General features: G+C 40.6%; 1 protein-coding gene across 1 annotated transcript; it reads left to right on the top strand.

Annotated features, from left to right (window-relative positions):
• The first annotated feature begins 9414 nt into the window (after window positions 1–9414).
• Window positions 9415–25000, top strand: LOC134882426 (G-protein coupled receptor 22). Its single transcript, XM_063910102.1, has 2 exons — window positions 9415–9807; window positions 21125–25000. Exon 2 carries the CDS (start codon window positions 21249–21251, stop codon window positions 22950–22952), a length of 1704 nt encoding a protein of 567 aa, XP_063766172.1. The 5' UTR covers window positions 9415–9807; window positions 21125–21248; the 3' UTR covers window positions 22953–25000.
• The last annotated feature ends 498 nt before the right edge of the window (window positions 25001–25498 follow it).

Below are 25498 nucleotides of genomic sequence, written 5' to 3'. Positions count from 1 at the left end.
GTGTGTGTGTGTGTGTGTGTGTGTGTGTGTGTGTGTGTGTGTGTGTGTGTGTGTGTGTGTGTGTGTGTGTGTGTGTGTGTGTGTGTGTGTGTGTGTGTGTGTGTGTGTGTGTGTGTGTGTGTGTGTGTGTGTGTGTGTGTGTGTGTGTGTGTGTGTGTGTGTAAAAGACTGACTGGGAACTTAGGTCCAAGGGCCGTTTAAATAACCCTAACTAATTTGATATTCACTCGGCTACTTATGGGGCTCCAAAGGACTCTTTCTCTAAACACACACACTCTGAATTTGTGACTCAAGGTTGTCCTTCACAGGTGTGTGTGTGTGTGTGTGTGTGTGTGTGTGTGTGTGCTTGTTGACTACAACTGAATTGTAATTTAACATGAACTAAGTGCCCCCCTTACTGCATTTACGTGTTGAGTTATATTAGTGTTATTGCTGTCATCAGAGCTGAACTCAGCATAGGACATTAATAAGATGGTGAGCTTTTGCATACAAACAGGAAGCATGTTCACGGTTGCTTGCATATGATCTTTTTAGGTGTATCAAAAAATGTTCATATGAGGTGTTTTTCTACATAAGATGTATCAATTTGCTAGTAAGAGGTTTTCAAATAAGACACAATAATGATTATTATCCTTGACCCTTCAAGGGTATTTTAGACAGCCACCATTATCCTTCAGCTGGTAAGTAGTGGGTCTTGTGGAGGACAATCGTATGCTGTGAGTATAATAGTGGCTCCCCCTGTCTGTGTGAACCAGAACTGGTTCTTATCGCCTCTCGGATGTGGAGTATTCAGAAACACGTTTAGGAGTTGTTCATTTTTCCTCTTCAGTGACCTTGACTGTTTAAAGCCCCAGGGTCCTTGGGTTGGCAGAGAGCTGGATCAGTAGAACCTCGCCAAGAGAGAGGAGCAAGCCAAAGTCTCTCTCGCTCGCTTTCTCTCTCTTTGTCACTCCTCTCACTCTCAATCTTGCTCTTTTTCTGCCACCCACTTTCCTCCGCAAGTACAAAGACTGTTGCTATAGCAATGAAACATGCTAGAAATATTCTCAATCTCACTTTTACCCTCTCAGCCATATTAGCATATGATCCATATCACTTGTATCTTTATTTCCGTCCTACTTGCTCGCATATATTGTTCATTAAACGGAACATGAACCGTTTGTGTGTGGGTCCTTTTAAGATGCATGTGCACTTGCTTATCTATGCGCACAAATGTGCGTGTAAGGACAAAAATGAAGAACGAAACGTTAGGGATTACTTTAAAGCTTGTGCATGCTGTTCACAGCAGATTCCCTTCCATGCTTTGACCCGGTGTTGTGTCTATCTCATCTCCTGGAGTTTGTGAGTGTGGACAGAGGATCAGAAGTTCCCCCTGTCTGTTAAGTCTTTCACTTGCGCACTCTGCCAGTCTAAGCATTTATTCAGTCTATTGATCTGAGCATTTGTGTTAACCTCTCTGGACTCCTGGCTACTGAGCATTTTCAGTTAGAAATGGCTTTTACAGCTAAAAGCTACTCAACTAATATCACCCTGACTTTGGGTCTGTATTTTTATGCATTGAAGATTTTAATTTAATGGTGACTTTCCAAATAAAAAATAAACTTCTAAAAAGCCTTTTAAAATTGCGAAAAGAAAGTCAATGTGGCATTATCTGAACACTAATTTTTACATTTTGAGTGGAAAATCTTCCTTTATCTCCTCTCATGTCCATCTCCTCAAACTGCTCTCTATTTGGGTGTGAAGGTGTTGTTTACTTTGCTAGCAGATGAGTCAACTATTAGCATATTCTCTTCATTATGGCAGTAATGAGCACAGGCCACCTGAGTGTCACAGTGCCTCAGCATTATTATAAGCCTCTCATGGGACATTTCAGGCACATAAACCTAAATTAGTAAATGCCATTTATCATCTCTCCCTGCTGTCATTCAGCAGTCCATGCTCTATTTCAATTTATACTCAAACTACTGATGGCCTGGGATTTTTTCTCTCAGCTCTCTCTATCCATTACTCTCTCCCACTCATCTTTCCCCCTCTCTCCTTCAATCTTCCCCCTCCAGCGATCCACTTCCCCCCCTTGACTATAAGTAAATCTGTAATTTTGCAGCTGACTAGGAAGCAGAAAGTGGGGGAAATTGTCGGTTATTCGTTGAGAGTGGGAGATGGCATAAAGATTTGATCCTTTAAAGCACTTCCCGCTCTTTGGAACCAGTGCAACACCTAGACCTATTCCTGATGCGGTGAGTGCAGTGCAGTGTAGCAGGATGGACCTTTAATGATATATTTTTCAATATAACTGTACTTTCAGGTAGAAACACAGTAGAGGATGAATATAATTTTGTGGAAAATGCCCCCCTCCCTTTGGAATAAGCTCTCAAAGATTCAGAGCCTTAATTAGAAAAGTAATCTTTGCTGAACAAACACACCATTAACATTAAATATTAGTTAAATCAACAGTAGGGGGAGGGGGGGTTCAGGTGGCTCCAACTGCACACAATAGATCAGCTGTTGGATAGTGAGAGGATACAGAGACCATGCTGTACACCTGTATGATTAAATGTAACTCACTCTCTAACTAAGGGTATGTGAAACGATAGTTTACCCGAAGGTTGACAATTATAGTCTAAGATAAGATAAGATAAGCCTTTATTGGTACTGTTGTGTTTTAGCAGTAATAGTAACAACATAGTAACACAGAATAGGGCAGGTAGGTGTTAGAATTACAATAAGTTGGTAGTGATAGTATAGAATAAAACAATTAATTTAAAAAAAAACGTTTACATGTATGCAATAAGAAATATTATGCACATGTTATAAATATTTGAATATGTATATGTGTGGCTCTAGGGATGGCAATACGGATCAGTGGGTCGGTCCATGACTTCAGAGGCATCTCAACTACTGTTGCTTTGAATTTAATGAATGTATATTTGATTACATTTCTGCCAGCAGATTCTAATGGAAACCAGTTTATCTTTGTACAATTCACTACATTTCTTAGCATTTTATTGATACAACTCATAACACTAACATGCTCATACAGGGAACATATTGATTTAAATGAAATGTTTTGTCCTGTGTCCTGAGTTAAATATCCAACCATGGGCAAAACTCTCATGTCTGATGGAGGACACTTGTAAGCCACTAAACTAAGCAACTGAACATATGGCAAGTAAAACACGGATCAAACCATCGTTACACTAACGCACTAAACTAAGATGGTTAACGTGGTACAGACTGGACATCACTATATCAACACTCTAATTGTAGACTCTGTTATTCTGTGTAACATTTCTCATGATAATAATTCCACATAAGATACATTTCCCACATGGTTCTCAGTGCAGTCTGTTGACCTCTGACCCCACTTAGCCAGTAGACTGAGCTGCCAGACGACCTTGTCAGTGAGACCCTTCTGCAACTTCCAGCTTGTATTTCTGTTTTACATTTTTAGTGTTTTATTATTTTGGATAAGTTCCAGCCAGGTTTTTGTTATCCGTTTTTTACTTCTACACCTTTTCAAATGTCATAGCTTTGAAACGCTTTGATCTTCAATTTAATTATCCACTACCTTAATGACTCAAACTGTGCTGTTGCTGTAGACCCTTGGGATCTTGACCTCAATCACTTTTCTGGTCTCTGCTCTCTAACCAACCTCATGTGACCTCTTCAACTTCCCTAAGTAATTGCCTGCGGATCCATCAACACTTGTGCAACATAAGGTTCTCTTTGAATGAATAGGTTTAAAAAAAGAAGAAGAGGGATGCAGAGGATACAGAGAAATCTAATTTAGTGGAGACAGAAGAAAGACTGACAAAGTGAGGCAGAAGATTATCTACTCCTCGTCTCTGTAGATGGATGTGTGACATCTGTCTGTGACGATGTATCAGTTGTGATTTCTGGGCTCCAGGGTGCCCTCTCTCTTATTCTGAATATTATCTCTGGCAGGCTTCAACTGATATCTTTAATCTGAATCAAATAGCACACTAAAGAAAACACACATACCAGTTTGGATAGATGGTGGCTCGTCTTAAACGTTTGAAGATGATGACCAAGGGCCATCGTCGGGTTTATGCATGCAGGTGGGGGACAGGCAGGCCCTGCTGTTTCTGTGTTGAAGTGGCGAAGTGAGGCTGAGTGGGGATTGGAGGGAAGTGACAGGCTGTACTGGTGGACGAGGAACAGGAGGGCTGTGGATGTCAGATACAGCCCTGGGAGAGCAGACCGCACAGGCAGGGGTCAGGAAAGGAGGGGCCGAGAGAAGAAGTGGGGGGGGTTGAAGTGACAGGTCAGTGCGCGTCTTGTCTTCTGTCCATCACACAATCCCTTTGTGGCTCAATCAAACTAGAAATGTCTTGACTGAATTTGACTGCAGGAGCACAGGTGAATGGGTAGTCATGCAGACACCTGTGCCCACTTGTCTGTACTAGACAAAAATATCATCCAATCAAATGAAAAGACATGTTAAATGAAACCTGTACAGGCTGGGAAAATCTGTTTCCTAACTAAAGAATATATATGTAAATTGTGGGTTGGAACAGTTTTTCTAATAGTTACATAGTATGCCACTTTAAGTGAAAATGCAATTTCCAAACCCGGCTTTTAGGGAAACTAGATAGTCCACAATTATTCTGTGGCCATATTGTGTGCAGAGATCAAACTAATTTCACAGCCCATTACACTTATTTGTAAAGCAGCAGACGGTATGCTCACAGTGCGGCATGCATCTCACAAAGAAATGTAGTTTACAGTGGCCAGAAAATACCAGTTAAAGGTGACTGGCCAGTCGTGACGGGTCACACACTCAGGGTGACACTGTCAATATTAGACCCACTGTGAAGGTCCATGGTTACTTCCTGGTTACACTAATGAGAGGGAGGGTATGATGTCAGTATACCCCCTCCATAGGCAGGACACCATGAGCTTTACAAATACACTTCAGAGGTGGCATTTAGTGAACCACCCTCTGTGAGCTCCGCTTCTCCTCATTATTGCTGGGAAGAGTTACATTTGTCTCTCCTTATTCATAATGAATGATTGTCATTGGTTGAATTCTGCTCAAATGGCTACTGCAGATATTCTTTTCCTTCTGTCTTTGATCTCTTTCCCTCACTCACTTTATCCATTGTGAGTCTCTCTTTTCAGCCCTCTTTTATTGACTATATACATAATCCTCTCTTTCTGCCCCGTGCCCCTGGCTCAGCTATTGCCTCCCTCAAACCTCAAGGTCATTTTTTGAAGCCATGGTGGATTTTCTCTTTCCTTTCTTTGCCTTTTTTTCCTTATTCCATCTGGTACAATTATCAGGTTGGACCGTTTGATAGTTACCTTTCTCTTCTCCTCTGTCAACTCCTGTGAACACCTTGTTCATGTTGGTCTCATTGCAATCTCTCCTCTCAGGTCTATCAGATTAATCTTGCCTCTTGTGTTTGAATGCCTTTCATTTAAGCAGAGTGTTACTGAGTCAGGTGGTGACATTGTGAGGCATCATGAGATATTAATTTTCCAATATTCTCTTTTATTGGACACTCCAGTTGCTGTCTCTGACTGTCACATAATTTAGTGGCACGCATAGTTTGGTCTAAATATAAACACATTCTAATTATATTCCATATTTATTACCTCTCTAAGAGAATTCAATTATATTTTCACACCTTGGGAAAACCTGCAGCTCCCCAGTCTTTGGTAGAAGTGTACAGGACAAGGTTAATACTTTCTGTTCAGTGGTCAGTGCAGCTGAAGCCAGACTGGGTCCCAGGTCTTACCAGAGGTTAAGCCGGGGTCATTGATGCTGAGCCTCACTGCCAGGCATGCTGTCGGACAGGACACAGGGACATACTCATTATCCACACCACGGAGTCTACGGTAAGGGCAAAACAATGCACATTAACACTGTAATAAATGCTTCATTTTGACATTACCTGTAAAGGTAAACACAAACTGATTACATTCACTTCCTTGTAAAAAAGAGAGAAGATAAAGCTACAAGAAGATGTTGATTTATTATGCCTGTAGGGAAAATCTCTCTCAAGGGATGAAACGGGGAGGAACACAATACTGTAAATTACCTGCTACAGGAGAAAAAAACGTCCTTAACGACAAAACGTATCAAGCATCTTGTGGTTTGGTCATATGCTCTTGTCTCATTTCAGTAGCAGACAACTTGAGATGTTTCTGTACCTACAATACAATGAGGCTTTAAAGAAAACTCTCCAATGCCGTAACATGTAAGAGAAAAAAGGTCACATTTGTATGTCACACCTGAAAAATGAAAGAGCATGGGTATCTTTTAAGGCTTAGAATTTTGCACTGACATTTAACACTCTTATAGGAAACCTCTGTAGAGCACTGAGATATATGAGTTTCTATATAGACTGAGTCACAAGTTGCTTGTTGAGTTTCACATAGATTGTGCCACTTGCCTTGATGTTACTGAAAGGCATTTTGGGAACCGAGGACATGACTAAAATAGATAGCAGTTAAGAAGGCTAAAAGAAAGAAAAGTTAATATATCATAAGCTGCTGGAATTTGCTGAAAATTGCGAATTGACGATACGTTACGTTGTAAAGCATTTTTTGTCAGGCAGATTCTTGCTGTGATTGATGCTCGTATGCAGGTCCCGCAGTTTTTTCATTATGTCAATCTCCATGGCTCCAGTATGTCTCAGCACCTACTGTAAATGTTAATTGTATGAATATTTTTGATAGTTTTTGCATGGTGTTTTTGTGTTAATGTGTCATGTATGTATGTTTTTATTTGCTTTCTAGTCCGTGTTTAGATGCATTTTTCAGTATTTTTCCTTGGCTGAGTGACGCAGGCATATGGTAGGTGGGTGTTTGGCAGATGCTCCCAATCACTGGCTAGCTTTGCATTTGTATGTGACTGTTTTCACAAGAGATTCCGATCGGTAGCAAGGGCAATTCTTCGTGTTTCTGTGTCGGGAAAACAATACTCGACTGCATGCTCACAGGGGTCCTCACTGTCCTGCAAAATGTGTGAAGCAGTGAAAGCAAAGGTGGGCTACAGAGAAGACAGAGTGACAGAGGTGATGAGGTGTGAAGTGGGTTTCGGGGTGCAATAGAAAAACTGCTGGAATCTTCAGACTGAGACCATGACATGTTTAGTAAAATCGGTAAAATATCACAGTCATTAAGTTCCGCCATCTTTTCCTCCCGAAATCTTACAGTCGCCTTACACACATGTCTTTGTTGCACACAAACACATAAAGCATATAGCACCAAACATGGGCCTATACTTTGTGTAGTCACAATATCGTTGCAATATTCAGTTTGGAAGAGGATAGTCTGACATTTTGGAAATACGCATACTCAATTTCTTGCCAACAGTTAGATGAAAGGATAACTACCACTTTACAGTATGTATGTATTGTATATATTGCTATAGCTGTTAGCCAGTTAGTTTAGCTTAGCACAATGACTGGAGCAGCTAATTTTGTCCATAAGCAACAAATTGTCACTACCACACTTTTTATATCTTAATATCATAAGCGTAGAAACGTGGCTATAGTTTTGTAAACTTGAGGTTGACAGGCAATACTTGGTTACTTCAGGAAGTTACTGCTCCCAACCAAGACATTTCCTGACATTTAACCCCCAGTAAAACTACAATGGAGTGCTTCAGGGATGACGTGTTTTTGAAGCACAAATGCAATCTCCAGTAAAAAGCCTAAATTAGGCACTAAACTACACTATGATTGCAAGAATTCAACATCACCACTGAGTAAATACCTTTTATTGTGTCCCTTACAACCTCTGTAGTCACCTCTTGTCATTTGTAAGCAACCTCCTTCGTCAACAAACATTAAAACGTATAACTTATTTACTAATGTATTTTATGTCTTAGAACAAAATGTAAAGGATTCTTAAGCTTGTGTTAACTACTTGACCTTATTTATGTTAAAAAAAAAGAAACTTCTTCAAGGCAAGGGAACGAATGTGCAAAAATGCTAACTCAATGCTCACTTATGTGGGTTTAGGACACCTGCATAACTCTGAATAAAAAGAGGTAGAGAATTTTAATTGCTGTGCTTTAGAGGTGTTGTCAATAAGAGCCAGGCTATATGTTTCCCTCAGTTTCCAGCCACTATGCTAAGCAAGGCTAATCAGCTGCTGCCTGTAGCTGTGTTCTCACCAAAGAGATAATGAGAGTTGTATCTATCTTCTCATCTAACTCATTTTAAGAAGACGAACAAGCATATTTCCTAAAATGTCAAACGACAGTACACCTTCACGAATAAAAACTGAAGGGAATACAACTATAAATCATGATGATGATAATACTGATACAAAGTAGGAAAATACACTGTCAAGATAAGGATAATATATAAAAGACTAGGGAAAGGAGTGTGGGTGGAGGTGCATGAGAGCCATCAATGATTTGATTTAGTTTAAGAGGCATGTCATGTTTCTTGTTCAAGGTTATATAAACAGTATTTATTCCACCATCTGTTTATTAGCATAAAACGGTCCAACATGTAAATTTCAAATGCAAGTGTAACAAGGTCCAGGAACCATTTACCAAATATCAGTCTGGGTTTCTAATACATTCATTTGGGGAAAACAAACATAAACAGTGTTAATTAAGAATGTTTGGTATGTTAGCACAAATTCCACTATGGGAGTTTCCAAACAGCCAAAGCCAGCTGACCCGACTTTCCTCAGACACTCCAGGTGTTCACACCATTTATCTAAATCTCCCTCTGCACAGTTTATCTCACATATTAACTTGCATAGTAATTTACACATCCTTCTAAAACAACTTTCTGTGTTTCAGTGTGAGAACTACAGTAAGAGGGACCTCATGTTTATCCTGCACCCAAGGTCACAAATCTACCATTCAGTGACCTTGATCTCTGCAAACAGTTCATAGTAATTGTGCTTGCAGTGCAGCACATGTAAGGATGCCACTTCATTGAGATGATAATCTTAGGTGAAATATGTCTTCAAGCCTCATCAATCTTGTCTTTAATCATTTCATCCTACAGAAGTGATGAAGTCGCCACATGGAAATTTAGATATGAGACACTCGCTGCAGCCTACAGTGTGCAGCAAAGCATAGACATAAGCCTTCAAAAGCCTCCTCCACAGTGGGGGTGACTGATATAATCGAGTCAAGCCTGAATCCAGTCCTTTTCCTTTGAGGGAGTTAAGGTGAAGTGTGTGTAATATGTTTTAGAGAAGGAGAGGCAAGTAATTGGGAGATCTTGTTGAATAACAACAGAGGAGCGTTCACCCTTGAGGAATCTCAGGTCGTCCTTGTGGAAGGAAGGCTACCCATCACACACAATCCCCAGCCCCCCACTCCTCCCGCATCCATTTCTCCTCCTCCTTCCTACAAAAACCCCTTTCCATCCTCCCTCCCTTCCCCTGCACTTGCAGATCACCGTATTGGTCGATGGGATGGAGCGACTGCGCTCCAGCGAGCGGTTAGCGCATTATCATGCGTTTGGCCGGTCCGTGTGTGGGATGCTGTGCAAGTCTGCTGCATAAAAGTGGACAGGTGAAGCGCCTGTTTGAGTGGGAAATTTAAAGAAAACGCCCAAACATTGTGATATTACCTGATGTGTTGTGAGCCACTGCTGAGCTCTGCATCTGCAGACGTGCAGGGTTCTCCCCCCCTCCCGCTGTAATATTTATGACAAAACGGAGGCAAATTATTCTGGTCACGTTTTTGGCTGACAGCCGGCTGTCCTGGAGAGCTCTGGAGTGAATCCGGGTCCAGTGTTGGAGATAGCGCAGCGCACCGACACCTGCAGTAGGATGTAAAGGGAATTCCCACTCAGCAACCTGGTAAGTTTAACACTCGACTAAACACTTGCTCTTAAAACAATCATATTTAATTTCAGGCAAAAATCGTCATGATTTGGATAATGTGTTTAAAAATACCATATTATTAAAACAGTTTGAATAAAAGAGATCAAAAAGGGGTACAGTTTTCTGCAAACAATCTCTTGCTAAATGAAACAAATGGCGGGCTGTCTCGTGGAGGGACAGGATAGTCCAAACCTGTTTTGATTCCGGACTCGAGGCGACAATAACAAAACACCTCATTGCCAGACATGCACTTATGAGGGGCCTCTAACAGCCTCGGGACATGTCACCGGTTGATTTTAATCCTTTGGATTTTCGGACACAAGGTGATTTCCTGTGGGACAAAAGAAATTCTTCGGACCATTTCGTCTTTTTCGTATTCGTGCAGCAAGAATCAGACAATACTTGTCCCGCAGAGAAAAATCATATCTCATATTGGATATAAAGTCTCCCATTTTCTTTAGGACCCAGATGGATTGTTGATGTGCTTCAGTTACATGGATGCACAACGCCACGAAGGTGGCCCGTTTGACTCAAATGGCTCAAAAATGTGTTTTGACATTTAATCCTTTAATAAGATAACATCACACTGCATGTGATTAGTTGGTCTTAAACTGGCATACTCTCTCAAGACCACGATTCAAATGATTGTTAAAAGAGAATCTGTGCACTGTGCAAAGAACAGACAAAAAGTGGCGATTTAAAATTCCTGATATGAAAATGTTAAATCTGGAATATGATTGTCACAGGTTATCAAAGTCTCCTATAACTGTCTTTGCACATTGTTTCATCCTGTAAATAAATGGTAATGGTTGTTGTAATGCAACACTGTCTTTTCATCTGTTTTAATATGAAGCAGTGACTCTGGTAGATGTGATGTAAAATGGGAACATGTGTGGTTGGAAGGTGGTAGAGCAGTGATAACATCATCTCTACTTAATGTTACGGTTGCAGTTAGTTGAATGTCCAACTGCTGTCTGGTGGCGTTATTGACAATGCTTATGACATTTAAAATGTGATGCATGGTGTGGTGTGGTGTGGTTTTTGCCCTTTTTTTAAATCACTTTTTAGTTCCCATTCACTGTTTTCCCTTACACAACACATTACATTCTTTCACATTATTGTTTTCCCACTTTCACATACTTTAAAATCTTTAATTCATTGCGATACCTTTTTGCTATGCCACTACAAATGGCAATAGCAATAATACATTTACTTTCAACTATATCAAATACTGATGCAGATCTAATTATGTAATTTGTGAACAACAGGCTCTTTACAAATACTTTTTTAAATTAAAGAACTGCTATCATCGGCAGGTTGTAGGCCTAGCCTGGTTGGACATGTTGAACACTTAAATATGGGGAATGCAACTAAAAATGCATGATTGGTAACATGACCATATTTTATTCTTTTCTCCATCTCATCAAACAATCAGTCTTCTGAACTGAAACTGTAGCTCATCTTCATGATCTATAAACAACATCTCCAAATTAACCGTTTTTGATAAAACTGAGCACAAACATGCCTTTAGGCCATCTTCTGTTTGATGTTTTCAGGATCGGTGTGTTTGTGCATGATTTTGTGTGTATATGTATTTCCTTCTCTTCCATTTAGAATCCCAAAGGGATAATTGTTTTAACGTTTTCCCATTTCCATTCACTGTCATGGTTGCAGCCTGTGTGTTTGCTTTGCATGTGGGTCATTGTGTGTTTGTGTTTGAGTCTGTGTGTGTGTGTATTTATAGAGAAGCTTTGATGCTGCTGGTGGGGAAATATTCCACCACACGTGTCACTCCAGCAAGATGCCGCAGCTTCATATATTTTCTCAACTAAGGGAAATCATATAACAATCATATTTTATGTCAACGCCTGAGCAAAGGAGTACCTCTGATGTGATGAGTCTTATTTACCTTTCATATATAACAGCGCTGAACGTTTTGCTGAGGTTATTATTGGATGACGTTGAAGGGAAAAACGCACAAGATTTATGTAACAGCTGATCTATTTTCATAACGGGCTCTAACAAAGTTTCTTTTTTTGTTGTATTTGTTTTGAATACAATCAAATGGCCTTAAAGATTTCTAAAATGTAAAACATGATAGTGATATGTTTATATAAAAAAATAGCTATACTGCTGATTCTCACTCAATTTAAGCTGGCCAAATATTATTTTTCAATACAAGGCTTAATTTATGATGTATATTGAAGGGACCCCCAATTTTAAAATATTCCTTATAACAGAAACTTTGCTGAAACACATATGAGCTATTAAAGTCCAGAGGTTGATCAGTTCAAATTAAAATATAATTGGATTCAACAGGAACCACATACATTTTTAAGAGGTCACCTTGAGTAACAAAAGAAAAAAAAGTAAATTGATCTGCTGACTCAACAGGGACAACATTAACTGAGAAAAGTAAATATGCAGGAGAGAAAATATTTGAAATCAAAACAGTATTTGTGCAAGCATATCTATATATTTTAAATCATCATCTGCCATACTTTGCATTCTAAATGAGTGCAAAATTGTCCCAGAATTAACTCAAAAGTTCTTCCTGGTAATATTGAAATGAATCCACTCTCCATTTTACTGACAACTCTTTAACTTACTTTGAAAAAAAGGATTGTGCAAAATGGCACTGCGGTAACTACAATGAAAGCCTCCAGCAACAGGCTTTTATAGCAACAGCATTAAAGGACGGATGGACTATATTTCTGATTTAGGACAATATGTTGACTGGATTGGTAACATCCTTTTTTAATTGCCCTAGTTCAAGCCATAAGAAGAATCAGTCAAACCTCTGAACTAGAACAACAGATGTTGGTAAATATGTTTTGACAGTGCATATTATTCAGGGCTGAGGTTGGTCATCCTTTCTTGTGTTCATGTTCACCGTGAAGCTAAAAGCATTCTGCACTTGATACATTTAGCTAATACAGTAAATAATAATGTTCCTCAAAATGTCTGAGTGTAGGGTACCAAAGAGGTGAAGCAGATCTCAGCACCTGATAGGACAAAAGCAGAAGCAGGAGGATGGTGAAAAAGTGAGACACACAAAGAGCAAATAGAGAGAAGAGATGGACCGATAAATCATTAGAGGAGCAGAGTGGAATGACCAGAAAGAAAATAGACTACCAAGAGGAGGGAGACGGAGGCAACATGGACCATACAAAAGACTGTATATACTCAGTGTGGCCATCTGTAGATAGACTCAATAGAAATACAGCTGCTTTTGTTTACGCTTTTTATTTTTCATGTGTAATGGCAAGTATATGTTCATGCTTAATTACTTGGAAGTGGACCGACAGACATTGAGGTTTAGTGTAAATGAAATGTAATTGATTCCACAAAATATTTAGAATGCACCTCATGTTCTTTGACCCTCCTGGTTTACGTATGAAACTTCTTCTGGATTTCTTCTGAAGGATTAGAAACTGATTATGTTAGGAATGGATGAGACCTCTGTCTCTCATTATGGTGTGACAGATGCCTGCAGTGATGTTCTCTGCTCTTGGCCAATGATGTCTGCTGGAGATAAATGGCATTTATAGGGGTCTAATTGCCTTATAGAGTGGAAAAGCTTATTCAATTTAAACCGTCTTTATTTGTATAGTACCCCATCAGTTCCACTCAGTTCTTTGCTCTTATTGTATTGCCATATTTTTTTGGTTTTCTGACCTATTCAACTGCTTTCCAACTCTCTAAAGCCTGTTTCTCTATGGGCGCTGAGCAAGCTTCAGATAGCTGTAAAGCATGATTCGTAGCACAGTTGATTAATTGTTTGATTAAATTGATTTAAAAAAGTGAAGAACAAGAAAAATTCCTGATTTATTGTTTCACTGCAATATTTTTTAAGGTATTTTTGCCCAATAATAGCGCTATAGAGCAATCTTTTTATTGGTGAAACCCCTTTTGTTTTTTTGTTTTATCCCACCACAATTGCTTCTGTGCTTTTGCTTTTATGCAAGTGGCTGTAATATGCAAAGAAACATAGCAAATAACCGGTTGGTAAGGGAAGAAGAAAAGTGCTGCGAATTTTATGAGAAAAGGAAATGCATTCAACATGTTTTCTGGCCTCCAGGATACAAACAATGCATTTCAGTAATTAGGTGAAAACGGTATTATTGTTTTAAAAAATCCAAAAGACAACTTTAATAATAAAATGTTTTCCTCTTTCAATATGGTAAAATAAAATAAACCAAGGCAACTGCACGCTTTTCTCCTCAGCATTCATCAAATGTATTGTCTACACATGCTCAAATAGTCTGTCACAGCAACCTAAACTGAGAGCTTTGACAATACATTTGATGCATGTAAAATATATATATAATCTAATTGTTTTCATCCAGACTACTTTAAAATTCTGCTGTATGCTTTTGTATGTTGTTCTTGAAATTCCCTTTCCATGTAAGCCAATATATAGACCAGAACATTGTAATAACGCTCAGTTTTTATTATGACAAGTTACTTCATTTTATGTGTGATTGGTGGATTGCTCCTTAACACATAATGAGCCAACATCTCTGGGAGAGTTTTTTGGGCAAAACAAGAACAGTGTTGGACCTTTTTTTTACCAAATTAACACAGCTGGCTGCACCACTCTGGCTATTTCTCTGGTCTGCATCCGGACAATCCATTAACTCCTGATTACAATCGCTTTTGATATAGAGAGATTGAGAGAGAATGTGCTAATCATTGTCTTATCACTGCAGAACACAAAAGGAATGTACTAGTAATATAATGAACGCTGTTATAGCTGTCCTACGTATCCTGCTTTTATCTTTCCTTCATTATTCATAATCATTGCTATTCTGTTGGAAGGGCCATGTGAAAAGATGTCTAAAGCACTGATTTATGTAACATTCTCCACTTGCTCTGGCTCACTTTTTACTTCATTTCCGTAGCTTTCACACTTGATTTTGATTTCCTCTTGTTTTAAAGAACTGTGATTGCATGGTAGCCTTGATTAGTGCTTATCGATGGGTGGTGCTTTTAATAGCAAAATTACAGGCTTATGGTGTCATAGCTGGATATAGGATACCAAGAAGTGTCTTTAATGAATCTGTGGAGCCAAATGAAATCCATCGAACACGCTGTCAAGTGATAATGATGCCTTGCACCCTGTGGACCAGAGCAGTCTAAAAACCAAGGTCTTTCTGGAAAGAACTCTTCCTACATTTTACAGGCTGTGATAATTAACCTACCTACTATAGCTTCCTTACTGATGTTCAGATAGCAGCCTGTCAGAATAGTGGGATACAAAGTGGCTGGACATATGAGATTTATTTTATCTGCAAGGTCTCTGATGTGCTGACAGAAATATGTGAGAGGCTACTTGCACTTTCATATTCAATATCACATAATTGTCAGTCCGAACTATCTGGTGGGATCACACATAGATATTGCATGGTAGAAAAGCAAAGAGCCATGTGCTGGGTGTAAGATGGATGATGAGGCAAGGCGAGGCAGTGCAACCGGGACTATTCAAAAGAGAGATGGATCGTGGCAGAGAGCAGGGAACAAACATTCCCCTCCAGCGAGCACACAACTCAGCATCCATCTGCACACCCCTAAGCCTCCCTCCCATCCATCACTCCCTCACTACACCTAGCCCCCGTTTTCATCTTACCTCCCGTTACCCCCGTCCCTTTCTCCCTAACTGGCCTCAGGCACAAGTGTGGATGGGATTCAGCAGTTTCTTAAGCACACAAGATGTCATTCACCTCAGATGGTAATCCATCTTCTGCTATATCTGCAGCGAGCGCATGCAGAGAGATGGGCTGGCGGTGGGTGGCTGTGTGGGTGGATGGCAGTTAGCCGTGCATTGTGGACTACATGGCGTGCGTCTGTGTCTTCTACCAGCTTGGCAAGAGTTATGATAACACATTTTAAAATTGTACAGTGTTAAGTGTTGCTGAGCCTTACATAAGGATTTACACATACACCTGTAAGAAACACAACACTAAGTTTGTTGCACTTTCAAACTTCTTTTCACCTGACATTCCTGAAGTTGTCCTGATCAGAAACACATGGGATAGGGTGGGATGCTGTTGCTCTCACTGAGCCGGTTGTGTTGTTGGTCTGTCCAGGCTGGTTTGTTGGGAGCCTGCCAGGGATGCTGCTGCCCAGCTGGTGGCTGCTTGCTGTTAGCTGCTGGATGAATCGAGTGGGAAAATTAAGCCTTTGATCGATTATTTCACTGCGGACATTAGGAATACCTCAGACAGCCGTGAGTCAGCGTGCTGCATGCGCCATCATCTGCTTTCTGTCGTTTCCCTCTTTTTCTCCTTCACTCACCAGTCTCTCTCATATTGTTTCCATTTTCTTCCCGAAATGTCAACTCTGGGTGTCTGTCCCATAGAATCAAAGAGCAACGGCTTTCTTCTAGTTTCACCATTTTGTACTGACATTTTATAGTTTTACAAGAAAAGATCCATTAAAGAAGAGCCGGATAACAAATTTTCCTTGAATAGCCGCCTGAATAAATCCAGCTTGTTCTGCATCTGCATCTGTAGTTAAATACAATGCTGCCCTCTTGTAAACATAGTGTCTTCTTATCTGAACAACCAGGCACTGCTTACTACCACAGCATTTTCTTTTTCCAATATAATAAAAAAAGAGACTTTTATTTTGGTTATTGTTGTGCTGTAAACAGCACTGACAATCCCCATCCCTGAGGTTGATGCTAGCTCAGAGCCTCACGGAAGAGATGGATCTGTTCCAACTGCTGAATATAAACCACAGTAACAGGTATACTGATTACAAATAATAAGTCCAGCAAAAAAAGGACAGACTAGACTTACTTAAGGCAATCCATTGTGCTCTACTCAACCAGTCTTTTCAGAAATAGCCGAAACATCATCTTATAAAGGTCTGTGCTGCTTTTCTGTCATTCTTAAGGGCTCATGTGTCCTTTTCAAGCAACTTATTGTGTAACGTACAGCAATACTAAGGGGGTCACAACATTATAATCACAACATGAGGAGGATTTATAATAGTATGAAATCCCCTAACCCTTTACTGTGGAGAGTTACACCCTAACATAGGCAAACTGAGCATAATGTTTCATAGATGGCACAGGCAGAGATTACTTCTGAAAAATGAGCATACTGAAGTTCCACATATAGATTGCAGAGGACTGACGTGGAAATAGGAGAGTGTCCTTAGGGCTTGCGCTGAATCAGCACTTTTAAGGAGCTGGGTGACACCCTGGCATGCAGTAGCACAACGGACAGTAGCATGAGACAAAAGGACAGATGTACTAAACGTTTTCTGCATCATTTCAGAAATCCCAGTGTGTGTTGTGTGTGTTGTTTATCAGACGGATGCATTAGCCTGGAAGAACAGTTGCCATATGAAGTGTTATGTGTGAAATAGGTGAAGTGTGCCTCTACCAATTGGCATAGAATCATAGAAGTGAAAAGTGTATTTATAAGTCCATGCGGTTTGTGAGTGTCCATTTTGTGGGGAACATTCTCTGGCTCTGGAAAGCAGGTGCAAAGGTGTGCAGTTGTATTTAAAAACAACATACAAAAGAGCTTATTTGAATGAAAGCAAGAGCCATTATACACATAACATTATACAAATGTAGAGAAACACAATGCCTTATTTAACAAGGGACAAAGACTGGTGGCTTGAATTAATCTTGGCATCCAGCAAGCTGCTACAGCACTGCAGTGTGTTGATTGTTCCCTTTTCATTTAACTGTTGCAGTATTTTGCTGCAGTTATCTTGGGATTCCAGAGCATATCAACTGTATTTCAGCTTTGCTCATGGACTATAAAATGCACACCTCTTCCTCTGACATATTCTCTGAATGTAGTAATGTTGTGTTGTGTTTGGTTGTTTCACCAATACATACCCTACAATAATGCAAAGTGCCTTACACTTACACCTATAATAACTCAGAGAGCAGGCTGCAGGGACTACAGTCTATGACACTGCCAGTTATGTTTTGTTGTGTTTGTAGAAATCATAGAACATACAGAGATTAAGATACCAGATTTGATGAAAACCGAAAGTCAAAGTCAGATCTGTAAATGTCAGTTTCTTTTTAGTTTTCACACAACAACAATTCAAACACAATATTTAGCTTTCAATACATGATTGCAAATTATGCTTTTGATTGATGACTGTGGAGAGGGCGTGTGGGTTTAACAGTTGCAATGTAAGACTCTCTGACTGAAATGATGCCAGCCTCTATGACAATCACTCACAGAACTCAACAGAGCTTAGGCTTTAAAAAATATAGCTTCACATCTGTTTGTCTTCATGATTGCAAAGATGTCAGACAACTTCAGACTATTTGGATTTGAATGCATGTTTGTTTGGGTAATTTTTTATATAAAACATGATTTGTAGTACATAGTACATATCCTAAGCTCCATCTGCCTGTTCCCTTCTGTCTGACTTCAGGCTAATTTTCATTGGGTGGAAGTTTCACCTTGTTTCAAGCTATTTTCTGTTGCCAGAATTCATTCAACAGCATGCCACAATAACTAAAATTCAATGATGGTCTCTCTCGAAAACTAGACCCACGTAACAATGAGATTTCCTGTAGAAGGTAAGGTTGAAATAACAAAATGACAAACAAAACATATACTGCAATGACTTCTAAAGACCAACAATCATGAACAACTAATCTGCAGCCTCAGTTGAACCCATGAAGTATTTACAATTTCCCCGAAGAGACATCGACACTGATTGTGCTCATAAAAAAAACACCCCACCACCCTGTCTACACATTTGAGTTGTCTTCTTCTCTCTCTCTGCTTGTTAATACTAGAGTATTGTGGCCGTTCCTGCCCCCAGGTTAGAGTCACAGCTGTTCATTTTAAGGGCTTATGACATTTTGTTTTGCCCCGAAACTGTATGTTAACTCAGACTTCTTTTTCTATTGTTTTGTTTGTGGCCCTTTGTTTCTCCAGTTCATCAAACAGTACTGAGTATATTTTATCACAGGACTGATTGTGGCTCATTGTTTCTCACCAGAGTAACATAAATTACTCTTGTTGAAAGCGATTCAGCCTGTTCTCTTCACCAGTACACAATCATCCCTTTGTAATTAAGTGCAGAACGGTAAAAAGAAGCGCATGATTACCTGATGTTGTAAGTGACTGATTAAAATCAATGACTGCAGAAAACAATTTTATTTTGTCAAAATCTGCCCCTATTTTCACATTATTTAAAAAAATAAGATCACGGTTGATTTTTGTGGTATATCACCAAACTTTTGCCAATCACAGTACTTTTACAACATTATATTTGATTTTACTTACGTGGGAGCACAATTCAGTTCTCCTCCTGACATTAATTATCTAAAGTGCTTCAAACACACTCACATTAAATGGAACACATTGCATTGTCAATGCAGTATTGACATGTGTGTTGCCTCTGTGATTGCTGTAAGTGATTGACTGTCTAACATAGTGTGACTGCATGTTTGTTCGTTGATTCTCTGGAGTACCTTCATGTCCACCATTTTGCACAAAGACTGTTAACACAATTGGATATTATTTAAGGAGCCATTGTCTCAAACACAGTGTGGATCTAGACATGTTTTTAATCCAAATGCCACGTCTTTGATTACGCCCAATTCTCATTGTTAGTTCAACACTTTTTTGACTGCTTTTTGGAATACCTAAATACTAAAAATACTGGAGTAACATTTTAAACATACTATATTTGTTTATTTAGTTCTTGTATGCCATGATACTGTGGCCTGTGTAAATTGATTAAAACAAATCCAACTGCATACAACAAATGTACGCATCACTTAAAATGAGGCCACAGGTAACATACCCTTAAGTTGAGGAGATAGGGAGTCTGTTTTTGTGCTGTCTCGCCTCAGGCTTGTTAAATTGGCAGATCGATAATGCTTTAAATCAATGTTCCAGCAATACCACAAACCCCATGGAACCCATTAGTGAATTAAGATAGACCACTGTTTCATGCTGAGTCCTGTTCTGCCTGCAGGTCCTTTCCACATGACAAATGGGAGGGAAAACTGTGAAATAAAACAAAGGGAAAAGGGCAAATGAGAGGGTGCGAACAAGCTGTGGGAGAGAAAAGGTTGACAGAAAAGGCTGAGGTCAAAGCTGCCTGTAAGGACACACCTGTAGCTTTTGGTTCAGAGACGAAGATCATTTTTTTGCTCTCTATATCTATCAAGAAAAAGTCTCATGTCTCAGCAACCAATGCTTCATAGGATTCCTTCTGAAGCACAAAAGAGCATCCAGCGAGCCCTGAATAACATGCTCTACATGCAAAATAATCTGTGTCAGCCAATAAATTGGAAAGGGAACAGAGTAGGAAGAGATGTGAGGGATAAATGAAAGCAGATGAGACAGAGGGGGTGTAGAGAGAGAATGCCAGGGGAGTCGGTCTTTCTCTGATAGCATTGTTTATGTGCCACTGTCTGTGGATCATTGATCCATTCATCTTCATTACGTCTCACTGTGAGAAATATTAACTGCTGCCACCCTCAGTTGGGGTCTTGCAATGTTGACATGCACTGCACGGCCTCTCTACCAGCCCACAAATGTCCCTTCAACCTCTCCTCTTGAGATAGACGCTGACAGTTTTAAACTGCTTATGGGAGAAAAAAATGGCATTTATTGAATTAGTACAGGCATTAATTACCTTCACATGGTAGTATGTTGATAGAGATCACGTACAGGTATCTTACTACTATAGACAACTTGTTGTGTGTCACTGCCACAGCGGTACCGGTGTAGTTGGTTTCTATATGTTTCTGTATGCCTTACTATGCATATTTTATTCTGACCCATATAATCTATGTTGCATAATAATGAGTCAAACATCCACCCACTCCTGCTCATGAGAAGCATAGTTTCCTTTTTTTGTCAGAGTATTAAGCACAGTATATGAAGTGTAAGCACAGGCAGGAAATAAATCCCTGTTGGTTTGTTAAAATGTGTAGCTCGTTCAGGCCAAATGGTGAGGCCCTGCCTAATGCACTACTTGAACATGTCCCCCAAGACACTTTGTGCTCCAGTTATTGTCTGAACTGTTAGCATTGTCTATGCAAAGCATGTTGTTGTCTAAATGCCTGAGCCCAGTGAGACATAGTGGGTCATCAGCAGCAGCTTGAACTGCACCCCACGACTCTAATCACATGCCAAGATCACTTTCACCTCGTTGTGTCAACTCATAGCTTCCCCCCACTTGTGAAATCTCACAAGTTTGACTTGTACTTGCTGCACAGTGTTATTTTTGAGTAAATATGAGACAAGCTGTCTAATAACTGCTTGGTATTTCTGTTTTTTCGCAGAATCAACCACAGTTCTGGGCATCATCCTCATCGCTGTCTCGTTTGAGCCAGAAGAAAAAGAAAGACGAGCATGGTCTGGTGTGGGGGCCTCTGTTGCTATGCGTGAGGGAGTGCTGTGGCGTCAATGGAGACCGAAGGCTATCGTGACCTCCTGGAGACCAGCGATGGTCAGGGGGTAGGCCTGCTGGATGTAGGGGGTGAGCTGGGGGTGGAGGAGGGCTGGAGCACGCCCTACCCCCTGGGCTTCCAGGTTTCTTTGACCACTGTGCTGCTGCTGGAGCTGGTGTTGGGCTTCAGCAGCAACCTGACGGTACTTGTGCTCTACTGTGCGCAGTCCAACCTGGTGGATTCAGTCAGCAACCTTGTTACAGTCAACCTCCATGTTTTGGACATACTGGTCTGTCTGCTGTGTCTGCCACTGACTGTGGCTGTGATCCTGCTACCAGCCAATGAAAGTGGAGTTGGCAGCCTGGCCACACTGTGCTGCTTTCACGAAGCCTGTGTCACGTTCACCAGTGTAGCCACAGCAGTCAATGTGCTGGTGATCAGTCTGGACCGATACGACATCTCAGTGCGTCCAGCCAGTCGTCTGCTGACCCCCAGGCGTGCAGCTCTGCTCCTGGCAGCAGTATGGGCTGTTTCCCTTGCTGTTTTCTTCCTGCCCTTCCTTGAGGGGGATTTCTTCTCTTCGATGGTTGAGGACAGTGAGGATGAGGAGCCAAAAGGGCAGAACAATGACTCTGAGTCCACCACTGGACTTACCAACATTTTTTCCTCGCTTTCTCCTTATTCCATCTCACCTTCCTCCATATCTCCTTCCTCTTTTCCATCAACGCATCCTTCTTCCCCTTCACACCACCTGACTCCAGTATGGCAGAACAGGACATTGCTGTGCGTAGGAGGGCAGGGGTATTACACAGGACTGGCTATGTATTACCACTTGTTACTCCAAGTGCCATGCTTCTTCATCGCCGTAGCTGTCATGTTGTTTACCTACTCAAGGATCCTGCAAGCTCTCAACATTCGCATAGGCTCCCACATGATGAGGGGTAAGCGAGCAAAGGACTCCACCTGCAGGATCCGCTGCAGAAGGCGAAGAAAGAAAGACCTGAGTCTGCCAACAGAGGTAGTGTCCTCCAACCAGAACCAGAACCTAACCAATCCAAACACCCCTACACCAACATCGCCCCCGCCACTCCCCTCCATGCCCCAGGGGATTTCTGACAGTGGAGCAACAGTCACTACTGTCAGTACTGCTGCCACCACCCCCATCGCCACTACACCGGCCAGTCTTGCTTCTCCACCTCCAGCTTCAGCCTCATCCCAGACCCACGCCAACACACCACTGCCTGCCTCAACCATGGGTGTACAGGCCTCGGTTTCTGCCATCATCGCCTTGAGGCGGGCAGTGCGCAGACACAGGGACCGTCGAGAACGTCAACGTCGCGTCCTTAAAATGTCCCTACTCATCATATCCAGCTTCATGGGCTGCTGGGCCCCTCTCTCGGCAGTGAACGTCCTCATCCTGTGTATGGGACCCAGCGACAGCCTGGTGCGGCTGCGCCTCTGCTTCTTGGCAATGGCTTATGGAACCACTATTTTTCATCCTCTGCTCTACGCTTTCACCAGGCAGAAGCTGCGCCGGGCCCTCAAAACACGTGTAAAGAAAAGGGTAGTGTCCCTTCTGCAGGTGGACCCTGCTCCAAGCGGGGGGACAGTTATTCATAACTCCTGGGTGGAAGGTGGAGGCCAGAGGAAGAATCGCAAGCCAAGAGGGGAGGCCAGTGATTGCACTGATCGATGCCTCACAGAGGCAGTGAGGGAATAAGGCTGGGGGGGGGGGGGGGGGTGTGTGTGTGTGTGTGTGTGTGTGTGTGTGTGTGTGTGTGTGTGTGTGTGTGTGTGTGTGTGTGTGTGTGTGTGTGTGTGTGTGTGTGTGTGTGTGTGTGTGTGTGTGTCTGTGTCTGTGTGGCATTTGAAGAATTGTATGTGTCTTACCAATTTGCTAGAGATGTTGTGTGTGTATCTGTGTGTATATTTGTTCATGGGTATGAGAAATACCAGTTAGTTTACAAAGGTCAGGACAAATCCCATGACCACTGGTTCCATGCATATGTGGAGACAGGTGAGCCACAAGCTTGTATTAGAGCCTGCTTTCTGCTCTACTACAGAGGCCCTCATTAGTCCACTTTCTGACTGACAATGTGGCCCTTGTGTCTCCATAACAACACCGGACAAAAATGTTGACAACTTCATAGTCCAGGCCAGTAAAACGACTAGTGTGCACGCTACTTGTAAGATAAGGGTTAGAAAACAGCAAATGCATACATTACTGTTTTGGCGTGCAATTTAACATGCATGTGCATGTAAATATGCACACAGTAACAGGTATACACCCATACTCACAATTAAATTGCACACTGATCTATATTCAGTCAAAATCTGTGAAAGCACACCAATATCTACCTGCACAGATATTCTCAGTGAGATCAATATTAATGGGAGTCTATATTTCTCATTCTTTCCCTCATTTTTTCATGCCTTAATTGAGTTATTAATAAATATTCTTGTGGTGCTGAATGTCTTCTGTATGTTTACAAACATGAATTGGAGTGAAACTGTTTGCACATACTGTATATGGTATAGCAAATTAATTGCAGGTAAATACAAGCATTCAGATTCAAAGTTTACAGGCTCAGATGAAACTACCAGGAAACTGCAAAAAAAATCTAATTTTGTTTCCAGTTATCACCATCTTTCAAAAATGTGTGCTGTTCAAGCTAAAAAGGCATGACTTCATTATTTTGTATTAAATGAACTTTATGAGCAACAGTCATGATTGGCGTAAGAGAGGATGTGTGATTTTGCCTGCATGTGTGCATGTACTGTATGCATGAGTGTGTGCGTGTGCGATGTATCAGGAATAAATGAGTGTGTGTCTGTATTCGTGCAATAATTAATAAAAGCAATGACCCCTAGGATGTGAACAAAGAGAATGTGAACACTGAACTGTTGGTTTTCTACTTAAGGTTTAGATTACTGGGGAAAGAGAGAGGAAAGGGGACTTTATCTTTGTGATATAAAACAAGAACACTTGGAGCAATTGTAACTACAGAGGCCACTGTAATCTTACTGAAATTGTATCAGCTCAGTTTTGAAGAAAAAATCAAAGGGGCACATTTTTCTGAAAACTTAATTTAAACTGTCATCTGTTGTCACTGCAGAAAAAACTAGCATCTTTTACAAGAGAAATCCCATTATGGGGCCTAAAAACTTCCGACATGGGACATTTCCTCGTGTTAGCTGTTTCCGTGGACTCACTGCTTTTTGAACAACACTTTGAATGACTGCAGAGGCAGAAAAACCTCTCTGGACTGAGTCCTGGACATTTTCTCCTCAGGGTTTCATGTCTCATTTTCCAACGGGCTGGACATAAAATAAGAAACCCGCCCTCAATCAGCCGTTGTATAAAGGGTGTTACACAGTGTAAAGATTTATGTAAGTTAGTAGATAGAGAACACTTTCAACTTTTTATTGGCTCTTGGAGAGCGTCTTTGGGATTTGGGCTATCTCCTTCATTCTCACCTCTTTTACACAATTTGTGAGCCAGACAGAAGACAATAATTCTTGTGTATTCATGTACATTTTTCAGGGATGTAAATATTGAAGTGTCTGTTTTGGGTTTTAGTCAAAGAAAATTGTTTTTCATTTGGTCACAATCATCTGCCGGACAGAAAATCAGCCATTGTGATAAACTCTGAGTGAGTTGGAAAGCTAATGTAAAGAGAAGATACATGTAACTGTATTTGTGTTAATACTGTATGTGTGTACACTGTACTGTACATTTATGACCAGGTGTATAGAGAAATATTAGTATTGTATAAGATTTATATTATGTGTTATTGTTTAGAACAAAACACAATCTGTATTAAAAAGATAATCTATCTAAGAATGTATCCATCTCCGTCTCAGTTCATACGTGTTTTATATTCAATGGATTGGTGGTTGTTGAACAACTGATAGTTGAATATGTATTTGTTTAAATATATATATGCAATATATCTGCAAAGAATCTGGAAAGAAATAATTGTCTTTCTTTTTTAAAACAATAGTTCTCTTGACATGTTATAATCATTCTTAATTAGTCTTAATAAATAAAACAAAGACAAAATCTCATTTTTTATATAATGATGTCAATTAATACATAGTTTTCCTCCTACGGTACCTGCAGTGCAGTTTACCCATCTAGATTACTATGGAGTGAGTTGCCAGCTGTTATAGATATGTATAGATATTAGCAGTGGAGATGTCTCCCTTCTAATATGTCTCTTTAATATAATAGAGCGATCTTTCCAGAAATCATGACACTGTAGT

The sequence above is a fragment of the Eleginops maclovinus genome, chromosome 20 (assembly GCF_036324505.1).
Source record: "Eleginops maclovinus isolate JMC-PN-2008 ecotype Puerto Natales chromosome 20, JC_Emac_rtc_rv5, whole genome shotgun sequence".
NCBI lineage: Eukaryota > Metazoa > Chordata > Actinopteri > Perciformes > Eleginopidae > Eleginops > Eleginops maclovinus.
The sequence above is the reverse complement of the archived record's forward strand: the minus strand, read 5'-3'. Positions and strand labels throughout refer to the sequence as shown.